Here is a 22095-nt window from a genome sequence, read left to right as displayed (position 1 = left end):
TGGTACGTTGGCTTTGGTTGTTGGAATCCAGAAAAGTTATAATTATAATATACACCGAAATGATCCTGCCTCCCGGCTGCCTCTCTCTGTCTGTTCTCTATTTGATAGTCAAAGTATTACACAAAAAATAAATAAATAATTTATGCAGTATAATCAATTCACTTTAAGATAGAATTTCCCTAATATATGACCCGAAGTTCAAATTCCACTTTCGTTCCACCGTTAGAAGAGCCCGAATGCACGTTTCATCAACGAATCCGAGAAAACCAAACAATGACCGATCTAGCCCTCCTTTCATTAGAGGAATATGCAAGTCGTACTAGAGACGGAGATGAAAATGGAGTCATTCGTCCCGCGATACCAGCCCAGACAAATTTCGAATTAAAAGGACAATTTCTTCACCTTCTACGAGAAACTCCTTTTTCCGGAAGAGAAGATGAAGATGCGAACCAACATGTCGAAGTTGTACTCGAAATAGCTGACTACTTCAACATTGTTGGAGTAAGCAAAGATGCAGTCATGCTTAGAGTGTTTCCAATAACACTACAAGGAGCTGCAAAACGTTGGATAAAATCTGAACCTACGATTACCACATGGGAAGGTTTAAGATCAAAATTTACAAAACAATTTAGCCCACCATGCAAAATTGCAAAGATGAAAATGAAAATTCAAAATTTTCAGCAGCTTGAAGATGAGACACTGTATGATGCTTGGGACCGTTATAAAGAAATGCTGCAAAATTGTCCACAACATGATCTAAATCCACATCAGGTCGTGCAGACTTTCTATAACGGGATCGATGTTTGTACCCGTCAGTTAGTTGACTCTCAAGGACCCATTCCTAAGAAAAATCCAGCTGACGGGAAAGCAATAATCGAGGAACTCGCCCAACACTCACATCAGTGGCATTCTTCACCAGATTCATCTTTCCGAAAAAGATCAACAGGAGAGAGCTCAGATGGCTTGGCAGCATTAAATGCAAAATTGGATGCATTAGGAAGAGACATGAAAAAGGTCAATCAGACAATTCATGCTATCCAAGTCGGCTGTGACAACTGTAGTGGACCACATCTTGAAAGAGATTGTCCATTAGATCAAGATGGGAATCAAAAGGTTGATGTATGCTACTCATCTGGAGATAGATACGATGAAAGGAAGCCTCGGAACAACTGGAAACCATTCGATGAATACAAGAAGGAAATGGAGATGCAAGGGAAATGGAGACAAAGCGGTCAAGGTTTCTACCAAAAAAACCCACCATTGGAGCAAATTGTGCAAGAAAAGAAGCCAACTTTCGAAGAAATGATGGCCAGATTTGCAGAAGCATCTGATAAAAGACATCGAGATACAGAAGAGTTGGTGAAAAGAATCGGATCAACAACTGAAACTGCTCTAAGAAATCAGCAAGCTTCGATGTTGAACATCGAAAACCAAGTCGGGCAAATTTCGAGAGTACTACAAGAGCGATTTCCTGGAACATTACCAAGTAACACTGAGACAAATCCGACTGCTCATGTCAAAGCAATAACAACTCGAACTGGAAAAAATCTTGAGCCGTTAGTTCCAGTTCATACTAACGAACCTTCTACTATTTCACAATCCCAAGAGAAGGAAAAAGAACCAGTTCCGGTTGAGACAACTACATCCACTCCAGTTGTCAAACCATATAGGCCACCAATTCCTTTCCCTCAACGCTTGAGGAAGGAAAAAGAGGAGGAGGACTATCGCAAATTCATCGATCATATCAAATCCTTGCATATCAACATCCCATTCATTGAAGCTATGGCTCAAATGCCCAAATATGCAGAATTTCTGAAAGATTTGCTTGTTAACCGAAAGAAAATGGAGGAAGATTCAAGTGTAGTATTAAACGAACAATGTTCAGCAGCCATGTTGAACAAACTTCCTCAGAAAATGAGAGATCCAGGAAGTCTGACTTTACCGTGCCAATTTGGTAATTTGGGTCTCAGCCATGCTCTGGCTGATTCAGGAGCAAGTATAAATCTTATGCCATATTCGTTTTACAAGAAACTTGATTTACCTGAACCAAAACCAATTCAAATGGCAATCCATCTGGCAAACAAATCAGTGACGTATCCAAAAGGGATAGTGGAGGACTTACTGGTGAAAGTTGACAAGTTCGTATTTCCTGCAGATTTTGTAGTGCTTGATATGGAAGAAGACAATGAAGTTCCTATTATTTTGGGAAGACCATTCTTAAGCACTGCAAGAGCATTAGTTGACATTCATGGATCAAAGTTGACACTAAGAGTCGGAACTGATGCTATCACCTTCGGTCTTGATAGAGCAATGAAGCACTCCAAGGTGAGTGATGATGAAGTTTTCTTTGCTGATGTTTTTGATAACTTATTGGAAAATGAGATATTGGAACTAAAAGATAAAGACATTGAAAGCATGATGCAACTTGGAGAAGATACGTTTGATGCTGAAAAAGATCTGGAAGAACTGGAAAAGCTGCTGGAGGAGATTAATCAAAAAGAAGACTACACGGATAGTAAATCAGAAAAAGAGGAAGCACACCACAAAGAAACACCTTTTGACTCCGATGTCAAAAGTGAGTTGAAAGTTTTACCTGATCATTTGGAGTACGCATACCTAGGAAATAATGAGCAATTCCCTGTGATCATCGCTGCAAATCTCTCACCGCATGAAAAAGAGAGGTTGATTGAAGTTTTGAAAAAGAGAAAGCAAGCTATAGCATGGAATATTTCTGATATCAAAGGAATAAATCCATCCTATTGTTCTCACAAAATTTTGATGGAAGAAGGATCAAAACCAGCAGTCCAACCACAAAGGCGATTGAACCCGAAAATGCAAGAAGTTGTGAGAAAAGAGATCGTAAAACTCTTAGATTCGGGAATGATCTACCCTATTTCAGACAGTCCATGGGTAAGCCCCATTCACATTGTCCCAAAGAAGGGAGGAATGACCATCATAATTAACGAAAAGAATGAGCTGATACCAACAAGAACAGTTACAGGGTGGCGAGTGTGCATCGATTATCGAAAGTTAAATGATGCATCCCGCAAAGACCATTTCCCCCTTCCTTTTATCGATCAGATGCTAGAACGTCTTTCTGGAAATGCTTACTATTGTTTCCTAGATGGTTTCTCAGGATACTTTCAAATTCCTATCGTTCCTGAAGATCAAGAAAAGACAACATTCACTTGCCCATACGGAACTTTTGCATACAGACGAATGCCATTCGGACTTTGCAATGCTCCTGCAACCTTCCAAAGATGCATGACAGCCATTTTCCACGACATGGTGGAAAACTTCATGGAAGTGTTTATGGATGATTTTTCAGTGTTTGGAGATTCCTTTGATGCATGTTTAGCTAATCTAGACAAAATGCTTGCTAGATGCGAAGAATCAAATCTGGTTTTGAACTGGGAGAAATGTCATTTCATGGTGCAAGAAGGCATTGTACTAGGGCATAAAATCTCCAAGGAGGGGATTGAGGTGGACAAAGCGAAAATAGAGACAATATCAAAATTGCCACCTCCAACCAACGTCAAAGGGGTCAGAAGTTTTCTAGGTCATGCAGGATTTTACAGAAGGTTCATAAAAGATTTTTCAAAAATCATGCGCCCTTTTACTCAACTTCTGTTAAAGGAAGCAAAGTTTAATTTTTCTTCAGATTGTTTAAATGCTTTCAACAATTTAAAAGAAAAATTAACAACAACCCCGATAATGGTCGCTCCAAATTGGAATTTGCCATTTGAATTAATGTGTGATGCTAGTGATTTTGCAGTGGGAGCAGTTATGGGACAAAGAATTGAGAAACATTTTCAGCCAATCTACTATGCCAGCAAGTCGTTAAACCCCGCTCAAGCAAATTACACCACAACTGAAAAAGAATTGCTTGCTGTGGTTTATGCTTTTGAGAAATTTCGCTCTTACTTGATCTTGTCAAAAACTATTGTCTTTACTGATCATGCTGCCTTGAAGTATTTATTCAGGAAAGAAGACTCTAAGCAACGATTAATTCGTTGGATCATGTTACTCCAAGAATTTGACATCGAGATTAAAGACAAGAAAGGCATGGAAAATGTGGCTGCTGATCATTTGTCCAGATTAGAGAATTCCAACATCGAAGAACTCAAGGAGTCTGAAATAAATGACAAATTTCCAGATGAATCCTTGATGATGATAGGTGAAGAGGTACCTTGGTATGCAGACATTGTAAACTACTTGGCTGCAGGATTTCTTTTTAAAGGAATGACACATCAACAGAAGAAGAAATTTTTTTCGGACCTCAGGCACTATTATTGGGATGACCCTTACTTATTCTGAAGTTGCGCGGATAATGTAGTAAGGAGATGCGTATTCGGAAAAGAAAGTCGTGAGATCATGAAAGGATGTCACGCTGGACCGACTGGGGGGCATCATGGTGCTAATTACACAGCAAGAAAAATCTTTGATGCTGGATTTTACTGGCCTACGATTTTCAAAGATGCTCACATCTTCGTGAAAGAATGTGATGCATGTCAAAGGGCCGGTAACATCTCTTCCCGAAATGAGATGCCCCAAAACAGCATCCAAGTATGTGAAATTTTTGACGTTTGGGGAATCGATTTTATGGGACCATTTCCTTCCTCACGAGGAAACAAATATATTTTGGTAGCTGTTGACTACGTATCAAAGTGGGCTGAAGCGAAAGCTTTACCCACTAACGATGCTCGTGTAGTAGTCAAGTTTTTAAAGAATCTGTTTTCACGTTTTGGTTTCCCTAAAGCTCTGATCAGTGACAGGGGTACACACTTCTGCAATACCCAACTGGAAAAGGTTTTGCAAAAATATGGTGTTCACCATAGAATCGCAACGGCCTATCATCCACAAACCAGTGGGCAAACTGAAGTCACAAATCGAGCTTTAAAAAGAATTCTGGAACGATCAGTGGGAAGTAACAAGAAGGAATGGGCAGATAAATTTAATGATGCGCTGTGGGCATTTTGAACTGCATACAAAACACCTATTGGTAGTACACCATATAGGATGGTCTTTGGAAAAGCATGTCATTTTCCAGTCGAAATCGAACATAAAGCATTTTGGGCATTGAAATCATGCAACTTTGATCCTGTGGAAATTAAAACTAACCGTCTTATGCAGATGAATGCTCTGGAAGAATTAAGGGATGAAGCTTATGGAAACTCTCAAATCTACAAAGAGAAATCAAAGAAATGGCATGATAAAAGATTAAGCAGAGACAAAAAGTTTACCCCTGGAGAAAAAGTATTGCTATTCAATTCCAGGTTGAAACTTTTTCCAGGTAAACTGAAGACGCGTTGGTACGGTCCATTCACAATAAAAGAAGTCTTTTCACATGGTGCAATCGAACTAATTGGAAAAGATGGAGAAAGCTTTAAGGTAAATGGACATCGAGTGAAGCATTACCAGGAAGGAATGTTAGAAGAAGAAGAGAAAGAGGATATACCCCTCCAACTCACTGAAAACAATTAAGTGAGGGGTAGAGTCTGGCTCATGACTCAGTTAAAAAGAAGCGCTTGCGGGAGGCAACCCGATGTTTGTTTTGATTTTTAAAATTGGTGTGTTTATTTTCTGTATGTTTGGTGTGAATTTTCTTTTTAGTTTGTGTTTTCAATAAAAGTGCTTTTTAATGGTTTTATTTTTCTGTGAAAGTTACTTTTCAGCTTAGAAACAGGTGATGGTCAGAATGGTGTAAAGTAAATTTCTGAAATTCAAATTACAATAGGAGAAGTGGCATCACATAAGTGTGGGGTGATTCCCCACAAAGAACAGGATGAAGAACTGAAGCTGATACTGACCAACGGGAGAGTTTTATTCGAAGGATAAAGCAAGTGTTCGGCCGACACAAGTCAAATCAAATTCACTCAGCGAAAAGAAGTAATTGTTCTAATAACGCAATGTGTACGTGGACAGTATACACATCGTTAAATTCAAGAAACGCGTAGAGGATCACTTCAACAGCACAAACAGAAAAGTGTACCAAACACTTGTCCCACGCAGATCAGAATTTCGACCTCGCCACTACAATACCCCATGGGAGTCTGTTCCTTTTTCTCCCTTTTTACCTTTATGTTCTTTACTTTTGCATACAATGGGGACATTGTATGATTTAAGTGTGGGGTAGGGGGTCGAATAAGGAAACCAATTTACTAACGTTGTGTGGGATGATCCAATGCGAACTCAAATGTTTAATTGAACCAATAGTATGTTATAGTACATTTGTGTTTTCCCTATCCTAGTGAAATCATGGAACAAAAACACAACCTTGCTTAGTTTGAGGGCCATAATATGTTTAGCATCGTGTACCAGAAATATATCCAGGAAAGCTTATGTAGTCATTGCACTCTAGACTAATATCTCTAACCAATAATGGTTGAAGTTAAGTTCCCTTGCTTAAGCATATGTTTTTTTTTAGGATTTTTAGTTAAAAAAAAAAAAAAAAAAGAAAAAAGAAAAAGAAAAGAAAAGTCTACAAAGCTATGAAGATCAAGAAATATCATGAAGAAAAATTCCAAAAATCAATGAAGACTCTAGAATAAAGGCAATTTGCCAAGTTATTAGTTATTGTAATTTTTATTTCTAGGTTATTTTTCCATATGTATGCTTGGGGACTTAGTAAAAATACTTTGAGGTTAAGAAAGATTTCTGAGGATATATTCGGAGGGATGCATAAAATGAATGTTGTTCAAAAGAAGTGGGCAAGTGTTTATGAAGATTGTGAGTATTTAGGATTGGGGAAGTTTTAAGAATCATTAGACACAAATGTATGCATTGAGGTTTCGATGTAATGGCTGGGTTCAAGTTGGATTGTCTTAAACAATGTTGGTGATGAAGGTTTTGATATGATGACATGCTAAAGTTAGTTTTGCTTGAGGACAAGCAAAGTTCAAGTGTGGGGTATTTTGATATCGCAATAATTATACATATATTTCGAGCGATATTTATGTATTTTTAGCTATATTTTGGTATGATTTAAGATAAAAGGTACTTATTAAGTTTGAAATTCAATTTTACAGCTAAAAATCATTTCTGAAGAAAAAGGAGAAGAAAATGTGCAAAAATCCGCAAAAAGAAGTGAAAGAAATTTCACGAAGAAAAACGAGATCAAAAAGTCAAAGAATTCAAAGATAGCCGCGTTGGAGAGTCAAGAAAACAAAATAAAAATATAAAAAGAATTTAAATTAATTAATGAGGTTTAATTAAAATAAATTATTGGGAATTAATTATTTAATTTCTAAATAATTTATATTAATTAAATTAATTTAATTTAATTTAATTTACAAAAAGAAAAAAAAATAAAAGAAACAATTCGGATTTAGCCCAAACCAGGAGCCCAAACCCGGAGCCCAAAAGAAGACCCTGATCCGTCCACCGGAAGAACCCGAACCGAATCCGGAGTCCGCCCCGCGTCCAGATGCTCTCACAAGCTGATCCGGTATCCGGCCTGACCCCGATCCGACCCAGGAGTTAAGATCCGCGTGTTTATTAGCCTGTAACGTCATCGATGACGTCATCCGATCCGATCCATGTCCGGCTTCGACCCAGCTCCGACCCGAGCTCCGATTCGTTTTCTCTCACATGAAGATCCGCGTGTCGACCCGATTCCGACCCAAAATCCGATTCGGAACTATTCAGCTTAAAACGACGTCGTTTTGGCTTCCAGATTTGCCAATTCCGATTCCATTCCGTTTTTAACCATTTTTTCCCCACTTTTTCCTATTTTAAACCCATTTCTTTCCAACCAATACTCAATAATTCACCACCTTTAAACTTTCCAACCATTTATTCCCATCTTTTTATTTCTTTTGAATTCTTTTTCATTAGATCCAATCTCAATTTATTTCTTTTTGGTATTTAATTCTCCCAATTTTTACTATAAATACCACCATTTTTCACCAAAAAAAAGGAGAAAAGAAAAGAGAAGACATTGCAATCATACACTTTGATACACAAATTTCTCCATACAATTTCTTACCATATCACCACTATACCAAATTCCATCCAACCTTTGAACCACAATTGGGGATTCAAGAGTCAAAAAGCTAAGGAATTGAAGATTGCAGTGGCATTAGGGACTACATCGGGTTTGTTTTATCGACATGTTTAACATTCTCAATATGTTTTCTATGTATGTTGTAACCTTAATTATGAGCTAAATTCTCTTTGCTTTCACTTGTATAATGAAACCTTGAAAATATGATTTGATTTATATTATTCGGATATTAATTGTTATTTATTTTATCATGCATATTTGATCATTTATTTGTATATGTTAAGTTTTTGTAATTAATTTTCCCATAACTAAGTTAATATTTTTAAAAGATCACTTTAATTATATTATCTTGAATCATAAATTTTTCATAACCATTGATATTTATGACTAGTAAATGACAATATTCTAGGAATTGGGCAAAATAAAATACTAAAAATTTAACATGTATATTTTATATCGTACGACCAACTTACGATTCCTATTTGTTTTACTACCACTAAAATGAATAGTTTGATCAAATGTTTGCATGATACGAATTAATTATTGTTAATAAAATTGTTAATTGCATGACAATTGTTTTTAATTAATTTTATTATCAAAACGGTAAAAAATTTAGATCATGATTTTTAACCAATTTTAGAAATCGGTAAATAACTAATAATATCCATTGCACTTAATATAAATCATTCATTACTAAAAGGTGGAATTAAATCTAAGTGAAAGCATCCTTATCATTCTTGATTCTTAAAAACCAATTCTTGTTCTATATTTATTTTACACTTTAATTGTTAAAATTCTCATTATTGTCTTGTTACTAGAAATTCCCCCAAGTTACTTATCTTTTAAGTTAATTAGCGACAAATAGTCTAATATTAAATCATACTCGTTTCCCCAAGTGTTCGACATCCGTTCTTACCATTGCTATATTACAAATTCAATTAGGTACACTTGCCTAAGTCGATAGTAAATTCTAGTATCGGTAATTTCAACCTTATAAATTTAAGACTAGATAAATTTCACATCAATCCCCAATATGTCAATGTGCAATTTCATTTTTAGAACATACGCACACACATACTTTCCATCTTGATATTTACATGGCAACAGGGTTTGAGTGACTTTGAATTGTTCAAGTTGAAGAATTTGTGGGTCGGGGAGAATCACTGGAGGAGGTGGAGGAAGAGTTGGAGAAGCATGATTTCCAGTCCCACCATTTGAAGAAGGGAACATTCTTTCACCTTGATCAACAAGTGGAAGATCATGTTCAGATTGAGAAGGAAAACCATTTCCAGAAATATGAGGAAGACCATTGTTGTCTTGACTCGACATCTATAAAGGGAGAAAAGAAAATTCAAGTTAGTTGATTTTTAATTCTTAATTATTAACCCAAAAAAATAAATAAGGCTAGGATCCATATTTTCGATTCAAATTCTGAAGAGGGATGCCGTAATCAAATTTGAATCTATTTTAGGTAGGTAAGCATTTACCGGTTTCAATCTAATGAAACTCCTAGATCTTTTGAGATCCATTGAACTATTCAATGGCATGTTTAATCTCGATTATGCTCTCACTTTGTTACTAGGATGCCAAGGATCACAAACGAGATATGAATAACCATGCAAATTAGCTTGGTACTCTCGATGCCATTTATCATCTAAAATTAATGTGTCGTTTAACCACACACCCTCCATTAATCCACCAATAATTTACGGGACACCATTGCCAACAATATTAGTTCCATATTAGTGTGCCGGTTAACCACACACGCTCCACTAACGACCAATAAGGTGCAATGTGCAATTTCATGGGTTAGCATCAAATTCACATTTTTCCTAAAGTAACTAAGATTGAGATTTTAGAAAATGGTTTAGTTACTTTATAATTCATTATACTTTTAATGAGAGTTTAGTATCCTATTAAACCCGTTCGGCTAATGACCCTCCACTAGTCAAGAGAGCGGTGGGTAAAAGTGGATACCCAATGACGGTCATTTTATAGGCCGCTTCCTTAAACTCCCTTATAGACCAACTTCATGAATGAGGCGTACTAGCGATTTGACTGACTCGTCTTATACATATAGTAAAAAAATTAAACTCTTAATCTTACATATAGTATAGGGTGTATTTTAAACATATTAAAATACTAAGTGTTTAATCCTTTAATAAATTAAACATTTTAGTTTAATTAAATTTAAACCACATATGGATTTATTAATTACCATTAACAAAATCCATGAGGATATATTTTAGGGTTTTCCATTTTAAATTTCCAAAATTAAATCTTTTAATTTTAAATTTCAAACAACCCAAAAATATTAATTACTAAATCCAATTAATAATTATCTAGTAGCCTATTATGGATATATTAATTATCCTTTAATTAATAAATTAATTAAAGCATTAACCATATCCATAATTATCTCCTAACATTTAGGTTTTTTTTATTGAATTATCTTATAATACCAAAAATAGATTATGGCAGAATAAACAAAAGATAATTACCAAATATTAACCTAGTAGGTAAGAAAATCCGAAATCAAACCTGAAGCACCAACTCGACGAGTTGGATGACCAAAATCGACGAGTTCCAAGAACAACTCGACGAGTTCATTGAACAGAATGTCGATTATGTTCCCTTCTCCTTTGAACAAGTTCACAATTGCAACTATTCAACAGAAAACTAATCCTTGGCTCTGATACCAATGATGGGTTATGAGCAAAACATACATTCCTATGTGTGCATGCAACCCTAAATTGATTGGATCTAAGTTTTCTCTATTGAACATGCAAACAATGAACACAATACAAGAAACACTAGGATCTATGTATTATAATCGTAATTCACATCATAGGGATCAAAATACATACCTTGATTGTTATATTGTAATAACAATCTAAAACCTTGTAGATCTTAAACTTTGAGAACTTAGTGTCACAAGCGTAACACCTCTAATGGTTGACAAACACACTTAGCAAGAGGATGATTATGAGAGGGGGAGAGAGGGGACAATTTCGGTTTTCTTAGAGTTTTAGGAACCTTAGTAATTTTCGAAATCACAAGGGGTTATGCCCTTTATATAGTTGTTGGTTGCTTAGGGCCAAAGCTAGGGCTAAGATAAGGAAACCCTAATCTCTTTGCTTAAAGCCTAAGCAGCTCATGGATCCTCATCCTTAAGGCCATGAACGAAATTTCTAGGGCCTTTCTTAGAGAATTTCGTCCATCCCTCCTAGGATGGTCCAAGAGCCAAATTCCACAACTATCAATAAATTGCAATACAGCCCCTGCACTTTTAGTTAATTCCTTTAATCCAAAAATTAATTCCAAATTAATATTTGATTAAATATTAATGAATAATGTGATTTCTAATTAATATATTATTTACATAACATATTAATAAATCATTTATTCCAATTTATTATTCCAAATAATAACTTCTTCCTCTTCCTCAATAAATCATCATGTCAAGTTGCTAGCGTGAAGGCAACCCAAAAGGACCATGCCACTATCAATTGAAGTACATATCAATTATAGTTATGGGATTAGACACCTAATCCAACAAAGGATGGCAAAGCAGGTCCCGAACAGACCATAATTTTGATGTAAAAATCTAAAATTTAACCTATAAGCCCTATGTATATTTAGGGTATCAAAGTGGTCATAACTTAACTCTATTTGCTATTATCAGGAATGTTGAAGGTTGACCTGGTGTAAGGAGGTCGTGGGTACTTTGGAGGGTGCCTTTGCTGTTGGAGGTGAGATCCTCACTTCATAACTTTAGGGTGTTATATGTCTACTATTAGGTCGGGCGCGACTAGGAATTTTGTGATTGATAGTTGATGTTATGTTTGTTGTTTGACTTATATTTGATGTTAATTAATGTTTTATGGATTATAATTGATGTGTTTGGGGACGAAGGCTGAAAAGCCAAGCCGACTAACTGAAGGCCTTGTCCCAAGTTACACTGACTGAAGGCCATTGTGCCAAGTCAGAGGGACCGGAGGCGGGAACGCCAAGTTTGTGGACCGAAGGCAGAACTGCCAAGTCCTTATTTGGGTGTTGTTTAGGATGTGTTCCAGAATAGGCACAAGTTGTATGATTTTGATGTTTATGTTATATGTATGCTTGTATGATTGATGATGGCATGATAACTAGGAGTAGGGTATAATGCTTCTATTGTTATGATCTATTGGAATTCACTAAGCTTTGTACTTACCCTTTCATTTATAAATTATTGTTACAGGTACATTTGGTACGAATAAGGGAAAGGGTTTAGCATGATTGTACACTGGCACGGTTGAAGATTGGGTCTTTGTCACAAACGTTTTATATGGATTTTTGACTATTATTATTCCACTATCGATTGAGTTATAAATGGATTTGTTTTATTAAAAGTATGTTTTATAATATTATTAAAAGTATGGTTTAAAATGTTATTTTGAGTACTTGGAGTTTAACGATTATGGTTACGAATGGATTTAATGGGAATTTGCAATAAATATAAATGTTTTAAAAAGTTAAAATTTATTTGAAATGTTGGGACATTACAAGTTGGTATCAGAGCACAGATTGAACGAATCAGAGACATCCTGATGTCTTTTTATTCAAGTTTGCAACTTGGAAATGTTTTCTTAAAGGATTTGAAAAGAAAAAAAATGGACATTTTTGGTGACAAGGATTGAGGACGCAGTGTGTATAGTCAGCCGAAGCCGAAGAAAAGGATTTAATTATTTGATGTGAACTACTAATTTCTAGGACATATGATTTATGTGCAATTGATAACCTATTACCTACATGCCATATTAAACACCTAATATATGCCACTTGGAGTTTATGTTAGCACTGATAGGTTGTTAAGTGAGTGCTTTAGGTTGTATGAAATATGATCTAAATAGATTTAGAATGCATGATTTAGGCTAGTGCACAACTCTTGTTTGAGTCCAACTTTTTGGCGTGAAATTCAATATTTGAATGACTATCTGACTTCACATTGTGTATGACTGTGCATTCACGAGACGACAAGCCAGGGTCGAAGGAGCTTCCTTGTGGATTAGAGTATAGGAACGAAAAATGAATCCATTACACTATGGAAGAAAATAAATTGCTACTGTAGAAAGTATGCATGATAGAAATTGACGGTAATGAGAAAATTGGATAGACTAGAATGGATCTCGGAACGAACATCCATAGGTGTGAAAGATAGTAGTAGAGCTCTTATTATATGAAGTACAGGATCTGCATTCGTGTAACACCCCAAAATCCTAGACCAAAAATTTCATTTTTGATATAACGATTCGTAAAACAAATTATAGAAAACATCATCAAGTTATTTCATTTCATAAAAACCATAGATCATATGTCTCAAAAACATGTCATCAGATAGTAATAATGTCAGAGTACAAATCCCAAGAATCTCATGTGCGGAAAATCGTGTGTGTGATGCGATGCGGTCATGCTGACTTCTTCCCCTTCGAAGAAGATGTACTTGAAACCAAAACTGTAAACCGTAAGCACGAAGCTTAGTGAGTTCCCCCATCATACCACATACCATACAATAAACATACTGTCTAACATATTCGGGTACTGGACTACCCCTTCGGTCTCTTTCAACCGGTAACTGCCTAGCATATCAGGGTGCTGGCCTACCCCTTCGCTCCTATCGACCAGTACCTCGCCTAGCATATCAGGGTGTTGGCCTACCCCTTCGGTCCGTTCGACCGGTACCTTGCCTAGCATATCAGGGTGCTGGACTACCCATTCGGTCCTTTATACCGGTACCGAGGACTATTTCACCCCTACTTCTACCACATAGCATCCTAGTGCATAAACATATAAATCCTATACTGCCTAGCTTATCCAGGTGCTGACATACCCCTTTGGCCATATCGATCGGTACTGGGGTCTAATCTACCCCTCCTACCACTATCACATAACATCATACCATACTAGCACATAAAACATAACAGATAGTGACATACCAGATAATTATCACAAAGACAATCATCTCTACTATAGCTCTACTAGTGGGTCGGCATTGGTACCTTCGACCCACTTCTACTGGAAGGGAACTCACCTCAATGTCGTGAAGTAGTTGAACTGTCCTCGGCTCTGGGATCAACTCATCTTAAACTCCTACACATAACAATATCCTTTAATTACTCTTTCATACTCATAACCCCTTTAAGGGTTAACTCTGGTCAATGGTCAAAGTCAAAGTCAACATCCTGGTCAATGTCAACATCCTGGTTGACTCAACTCGCCGAGTTGGTCCATCAAATCGTCGAGTTCCATAATCCATAAAAACCTGAAATCTCGATCCTACACGTCGAATCCTTTCATGAACTCGTCGTGTTCATCTTCATAGCATAGTCGGGACCTTTTACTCACAACTCGCCGATTCCCTCCTTGAACTCGTCGAGTTCCTCAATCTTCATAACCCAAACAATGGCCAACTCGCTGAGTCATCTTCTAGACTCAACGAGTTTGCTCAGTAATAGAAAAAGGTTGGGGAACCATGACCTAACTCGCCGAGTTGTATGAACAACTCGTCGAGTCCCCCATAGTCTAAATCCATTCAGTCGTTTCCAGTCGGGTTCTAAGCTTCCAAACCATAGATCTAATTCCCTAGGGTCCGTATATCACGTAAATTTTAAAACTTTATGTCCATGCATGGGTTATTTAGCTAAAAAAAATCCCTAAAAAGTGGTTCATAAGTTGCATGGCCATAAAGTTGGCACCTTTATGCCATGGAGTCCCTCAAAGGCTCCAGATTTGAAGTCACGACTCCAAAACATGCTTGCATCCATGAATGGTTCCGAAATATGCTCCTTAAAGCCCTAAACTACTCCATGAAGAGATCTAGTAAACGAATATTCAAGTTACAGACTTTATACCTCAGTAAGGCTGCTTGGACAACGAAATCTTTAGATCCAAGGCTTCCTCCTTCAAACAATGTGACACCCAAATTTTTTGCAAAAATTTTAAACTTTTAAAACTCATCTTAAATTACATCAAACCACTGAAAAAGTCATAACACAATCCATCAAACTTAACAATCATATAAAATAAGTGCGGAAGAAATAACAATAATAAGGTCCCAACAAAAATAACTAGTAGCGATGTCCCGGTGCTCCATGTCAAGCCTTAGCCTCTTTAATCTTAACACCTGAAAAGTTATAAGGGAAACCGTAAGCACAAAGCTTAGTGAATTCAAACACAGACATTGTACTAACATTCATATTTACTAACCCTAATCCATTTTCCAATTATAATTATATGATAAGGGCAAAGAACTAATCAATGCCTATAATACAAGAAGGACTTGTAGGTTTGAACCGCACCGGGAAGATCCCGTATCATTTGGCCCTAATCACCGCACCCCACGATGAGTATTACGTTGGTGATATTACCTACCCACCGCACCGGTAAATCCGTATCCTTTGGTGGTGTCCCCATATCCATAAGTAGTTACATACAGTGCACATGTACGAATTAAAACAATGGTTATATAGCATGCCTTTATAATAAACTCAAATAATCACACACGAGCTAACTAGCAAACGCAAACATCAATACAACGGTGTGAGAGAACTCACCTTGAGTGAGTAGTAAGGATAGCTAACAATCAAATAATGCTACCAAGCTTGAGAAAACTTCAAAACCTCACCTAAGAAGGACTAAAGGTTAGAAAGGAGAAGTAATGAAGCTATGAGTTGAGAAAAGAGTAATCACAGCAAGGTCTCTAAAACAGACCTGCTGTTCAAAATGGATTTACTCCAAAATATAAAACAGAAGCATAGCTTTAACTAAATTTTATTGGAAACTATGATTGTTCAGGATTCCAGAACTATAAATAACTCCTTCTAACTCCAAAGGATGAATTAAATATGAATTTTACAAAAACATGTTTCACTGCTATCTCCAACAGGATAGTCAAGTGATGTTGGCCAATTCTACCCAACCTGTGAGTAGAATTCGTCCAAAACAAAATTCAGAGAAGTAAAGGACATTCAAATGAAAGTTTCAGAGTTGGAATTGAATGAAAAAAATTTCACAAGCTCCGGATATAAAATTCACATTGTGGACAATCACAACACTAGTAAAAGCTGGTGACTGCCCACTGATCTGGAGTGTGGATTCATTCTAACCAATTTATAATTGGAAATAACACCCCATCTGCTCCAGATCATAAATTAATAATATAAGGAACATATAGAAACTTGGAATCACTCTGGATCCTTTTCCAAGCCTTAGAAATGATGAAAACAAAATGACATATCAGAACAGACCCGGATCAGACCTAACAGCAAAGATGCCATTCTTGCCCATAGAAAAATTCCTTATCAGTGAGGTTGGTGTCCTTAAAAAGTTAGCCAACTCAATTTGTGAACTTTGGGCACTGGTTTGGGGTCCGTTTGAATTCTAGAGCTCCAGATATGATTTTTACAAAATGAGTACAGATCTGATGATAAACAAAATTGTAGCCACCCGTGATTCCTTTTTGGCTTATCCATCATTCTCCCTTTGAAACACATTTTAAGATGTGTTCATCATCCCCATTAAGTCCCCATGATCATGGTGGTACTAAAAAGGGTTATGGATCATTAGGATTTCATTTAGCCACAAGAATGTAATAATAATCAACATGAAAATAAACATAAAGCACATAAAATCACCATTCTCCCTTTTAGGGTTTCCATGATCTTTTGCAACATGTAATCACCTAGATCCATCATCCACCATATATGGGGTGAAGATAGGATCTTGAGATGATGTATAACATACAATTCTTTGCAAATAACAAAAGAGATACAAATCAAATAAGAAGGAGTAGAAGTGAAGATGAAATCATAAAACTAGAACAAGGTTATGAATCAAGTTGTAAGAAATGATAAGGAGGTTCATACCAATATGAATCAAGGCTGGAAATGAACAAGAATTAAGCTCCAAGCAACATCACCTTGGCTGCTCTTGATCCCAAAGAGAGAGAGAAGGACGGTTGTGAGGGAGAGAGAGAGAGAGTAGGGTTTAGAGTGTTTTTCTTGTGTGTGTTCCAAATGACTCAATTAACACATTAAGTACTATTTACTAGATGGACTTTGCAAATAGGCCCATAGCCCATGGACTTCAATAAAAGGAGTTTACAAGATGATCAAAAGAGTCCAATAACATAAGAAATCAGACCTTGGTTAAATAAATTAACCCAAGGTTACAAGAATAATTAAATTAAAATAACTAAACGTACCGAGAAAAAACCGAGGCGTTACAACTCTCCCCCACTAAGAACGAACTTCGTCCTCGAAGTCAACGCCTAGAAACAAATCCGGATAATGAGCCCTCATCTCGCCTTCCGGTTCCCAAGTCCATTCCGAACCCTTCCTATGTTGCCACTGCACCTTAACCAGGTTTATAGTCTTGTTGCGGAGAGCTTTCGTCTTTCGTTTTAAAATAGCGATTGGTTTCTCAACATAATTGAGACGCTCGTCAATCTGTATGTCCTCCAATGTCTAAATCGTCCACTCACTCTGCCCGTATGTCTGCGGATGGAAGGCTGTGCTAAAATGTAATCGTGTGCCCAACTCTTCTTGAAACTTCTCCCAAAACCGAGAAGTAAATCGGGTGTCCCGATCGGAGACGATAGAAACGGGCACCCCATGTAATGAGACAATCTCCCGAACAAAGATCTCGGCTAATTTCTCCGCCGATGAGCTCTCCTTTATAGCCAGAAAGTGAGCACTCTTAGTCAAACGATCAACAATCACCCATATCGTATCGACTCCTCGGGCAGTTCTAGGAAGTTTTGTAATGAAGTCCATGGTTAGATGCTCCCATTTCCATTCAGGAATCTCCAATGGTTGCAACTTCCCATGCGGTTTCTGGTGTTACGCCTTGACCTTCCAACAGGTCATACATTCTTCCACAATTCGTGCCACATCATTCTTCATTCCATGCCACCAGTAACCCTCCTAAAGGTCCCCGGTACATTTTAGTAGCACCAGGATGGATAGAAAATTTTGACTTATGAGACTCATCCATTAGGGTTTTTCGATTTCCCCCGGTATATGGAACCCAAACCCTACCGTAGTGAGTCAGCAAACCCCGCCCGTCTCGTTCCATCTTAGGCAACTCTTTCCCAATCTTCTTATGCTTGATGTTTTCCTCCAGTATTACCGTATTTTGGGCGTCACGAATCAGATCTAACAAAGACGACACCATCGTCATCCGGAGACACTTAGCTCGAATCGGTTCGGCAGATTGTTTACGACTGAGAGCATCAGCTACCACATTAGCTTTACCGTGGTGGTAGTGAATTTCACAATCATAATCTTTTACCACATCCAACCATCTGATCTGCCTCATATTCAAATCCCGCTGCTCGAACAAGTATTTCAGACTCTTATGGTCAGTGTATATGATACACTTCACTCCATAGAGATAGTTTCTCCAAATCTTAAGAGCGAAAACAACAGCCCCAAGCTCCAAATCATGAGTGGGGTAGTTTCGTTCGTGGGGTTTCAGCTGTCGGGAGGCATAGGCTATCACCCTGTCTCGTTGCATTAACACGGAACCAAGACCCTGAAGCGATGCGTCACAGTAAACCACCATATCCTCAACCCCATCAGGTAAGGCCAAAATCGGAGCATCACAAAATCACTTTCTCAGCTCATCAAACGCAAATTGTTGCTCCGGGCCCCAAACAAATTTCACTGATTTCTTGGTCAGTCGGGTGAGTGGCAAGGCGATTTTAGAGAAATTTTCAATGAACCTTTGGTAATAACCGGCTAAACCCAAGAAACTGCGAGTTTCAGAAGGTGTTTTTGGAATCTCCCATTGTTTAACCGCATCAACCTTGGCTTGATCGACCTTAATACCGTGTTTGTTTACCACATGCCCCAAGAACTGAACTTCTTCCAACCAAAATTCACATTTTCAGAATTTAGCATAAAGCCTTTCACTTGCCAGAGTTTCCAGAATCTCTCGAAGGTGTTGCTCATGCTCCTCTTTGGTCTTAGAATAGACCAAGATATCATCAATGAACACTATGACCGAACGGTCAAGCATCGGGCTACACACCTGGTTCATGAGATCCATAAACGCTGTGGGTGCATTGGTGAACCCAAAAGGCATCACCACGAACTCAAAATGCCCATAACGAGTACGGAATGCTGTTTTCTCAATGTCTTCTTCACGAACCCGCATCTGATGGTAACCGAAACGTAAATCAATCTTGGAGAACCAAGACGCTCCCTGAAACTGATCGAAAAGATCGTCAATACGAGGGAACGGGTACCTATTCTTTATCGTGCGCTTGTTTAGCTCCCTATAATCAATACACATTCGCTGGGATCCATCTTTCTTCTTCACAAAGAGAATAGGAGCACCACAAGGCGAGCAACTTGGCCGTATAAACCCTTTATCACTTAGTTCTTGAAGTTTATCTTGGAGCTCTTTCATTTCAGGTGGTGCCAAGCGGTAAGGAGATTTAGCTACCAGAGTCGCACCCGACACCAAATCAATGCGAAACTCCACTTGCCGAATAGGTGGCAAGCCAGGGAGTTCCTCCGGAAAGACATCACTGAAGTCGGAAACGATAGGAACATCGTCTAGTGCTATAGCAGAAGAGCAAGAAGCCATGGCCAGGCGGGGAATGTCCCCCTGAATAATAAGTTCTCCACCTCTAGGGTTTTGAACACGAACTTGCTTCTTACGACCGTGGATTTCCGCATCAAACGCATCAAGCCAATCCATGCCTACGATAACGCAGAGCTCTCGCATCGCAATAGGGATAAGATCAATGGGGAATTCAAATCCAGAAAACTCGAGAGTGCAACCTCGATAAACATCGGTGACATAAATAGTGCGGTTATCGGCAACTTCGACAACCATTGGGCGAGCAATTTTCCGATACTACGCCCCAAACGATTAATAAACATGCGAGATACAAAAGAATGGGTAGCACCGCTATCAAACATAACAGCAGCGGGCTCGGAATCTAGCAAATAAGTGCCTAATTCACCACATACAATCATGTAAACAATTCTAACTACCATTTATTAAATAATGCAAGGGTGGAGAGAAAGGAAAAAAAAAATTTACCTGCCACTGTCGCGGTAATCACCGGCTCCTCCGCAACCATCTGGTGAGCACGTCCTCGTGTCACCATAGTGGGTCCCTTAGAAGACGATGCAATTACGGGATTTGTACCCCCGTCTCCTTTACCAGTCTTCAACTACGGGCATTCGGGCTTCTTGTGTCCCGTCTCGTTGCAGTGATAGCAGACGGGAACAACAGAAGTAATTTGAGGAACTGCACTCGTAGGGGGAGCCCTACAATTCTTCCAATGATGCCCTGGCTTTTTGCAGTTGTAGCATATCAACGGATTTTTCTCGCTCTGACCTGAAGACGGCCTGTACTCATACCTTGACTTACCACTCTGCTTTTGGTTTTTCTGGGCATCTCCGGATGTCTTGGAAGAGGTGTCATTGGCCTTCCTCTTGAACTGGGTCTGCAACTCGATTTCCCTCCTCCTCGCTGCATACATGATCGCGGATAAAGTCGGGAACTCCTGCATGCTAACGAATTCCCGAATCTCGGTACATAGAATGGCAGTGTATCGGCTGACCGACCATGCCTCGTTCCCAGCAAACGAGGGGCAAAAAGATAGCATCTCCAAGAACTTGGCATTCAGGTCGCTAACGGAATCGGTAGTCTGCTGTAAGGCCATGAACTCTTTCTGCATCCGCTGCTGCTCCACCTTAGGCACATATTGTGCCTCGAACCTCTCCACAAATTGGGCCCAAGACATGGCCCTCACTTCTTCTTCGTTTAATAGAGCGGTGATGGTGTTCCACCATGTCTTTCCCCTTTTTCGCAGCTGATTCATGGCGATCACTACTTTGTACTGGTCCGGACACCCAACAGTCATGAAGGCGCCCTCAACATCTGACACCCAGTGCCTAGCAGCAACTGGGTCGGATTCACCGTTCCAAAGAGGAGGGCTACACTTGCTGAACTTCTCGAAGTAGTATGCCGAATCCCGAACAGGCGGAGCCGGTAACGTTCCCCTGGGAATAGCCGTGAGGCGCCCATCCACTAGAGCACCGACTTGGTTGATTATGTCATTGGTCACACCCGGGATTAGTTCGTTGAAAGCGTTATTGAATTCCTCAGCGACAATATCCCTAACTTGCTCCATTTGGAGCTGATTAAGTCGAGCAGGCGGAGCCATCTGTATCTGTAGAAGAAGGAAAATATTTAGAAACAATTCAGCCTAGATATTTCTAGGAAGACGAAACACTCTGCTTGCCGAAAATTTTTCAACCTTGCCCCGACCCGAAACCGGCACCGATGTGTCAAATAGTAGGGGCCCTTCTACTACCTTCCACACAAGTTCCAATTTCGCATTCGCGTCTAGTTTCAAACTTTCCAATTCGCTCTAGCCGTTAATTTTTACAACTCTCTCACATGTTAACACTAACTAAGTGTGTAATCTAACATTTTAAGTCTAGTAGAATCCAATTCATAGTCAGCAATTTAACATAAACATTTAACATAAGAAATAAGGCTTACTTGGCTGGCTGACTGGCACACCGCGACATCTTCCACTACTAGTCTTCAGAAGATTTGAAAAATCTTTTGAAAAAGAAAATAAACTCTTATAGAGCCTCAAATTTGAGTCTAGAACATCCACAAGAATGCCTAGTTCCCTCAAACTGTGGCTCTGATACCAACTTGTGACACCCAAATTTTTTGCAAAAATTTTAAACTTTTAAAACTCATCTTAAATTAAATCAAACCACTGAAAAAGTCATAACACAATCCATCAAACTTAACAATCATATAAAATAAGTGCGGAAGAAATAACAATAATAAGGTCCCAACAAAAATAACTAGTAGCGATGTCTCGGTGCTCCATGTCAAGTCTTAGCCTCTTTAATCTTAACACCTGAAAAGTTATAAGGGAAACCGTAAGCACAAAGCTTAGTGAATTCAAACACAGACATTGTACTAACATTCATATTTACGAACCCTAATCCATTTTCCAATTATAATTATATGATAAGGGCAAAGAACTAATCAATGCCTATAATACA

The 22095-nt window shown here is 38.3% G+C and overlaps 1 protein-coding gene across 1 annotated transcript; it reads left to right on the top strand.

Annotated features, from left to right (window-relative positions):
• Positions 1–5019: 5019 nt before the first annotated feature.
• LOC145113144 (uncharacterized) lies at positions 5020–5712 on the top strand. Its single transcript, XM_079049265.1, has 2 exons — positions 5020–5391; positions 5665–5712. The coding sequence occupies exons 1-2, from the start codon at positions 5020–5022 to the stop codon at positions 5710–5712; spliced, it is 420 nt and encodes a 139-aa protein (XP_078905391.1).
• The last annotated feature ends 16383 nt before the right edge of the window (positions 5713–22095 follow it).

Source organism: Lactuca virosa, chromosome 5 (genome assembly GCF_052849685.1).
Source record: "Lactuca virosa cultivar CGN04683 chromosome 5, Lactuca_virosa_CGN04683_v6, whole genome shotgun sequence".
NCBI classification, from domain to species: domain Eukaryota; kingdom Viridiplantae; phylum Streptophyta; class Magnoliopsida; order Asterales; family Asteraceae; genus Lactuca; species Lactuca virosa.
The sequence above is the reverse complement of the archived record's forward strand: the minus strand, read 5'-3'. Positions and strand labels throughout refer to the sequence as shown.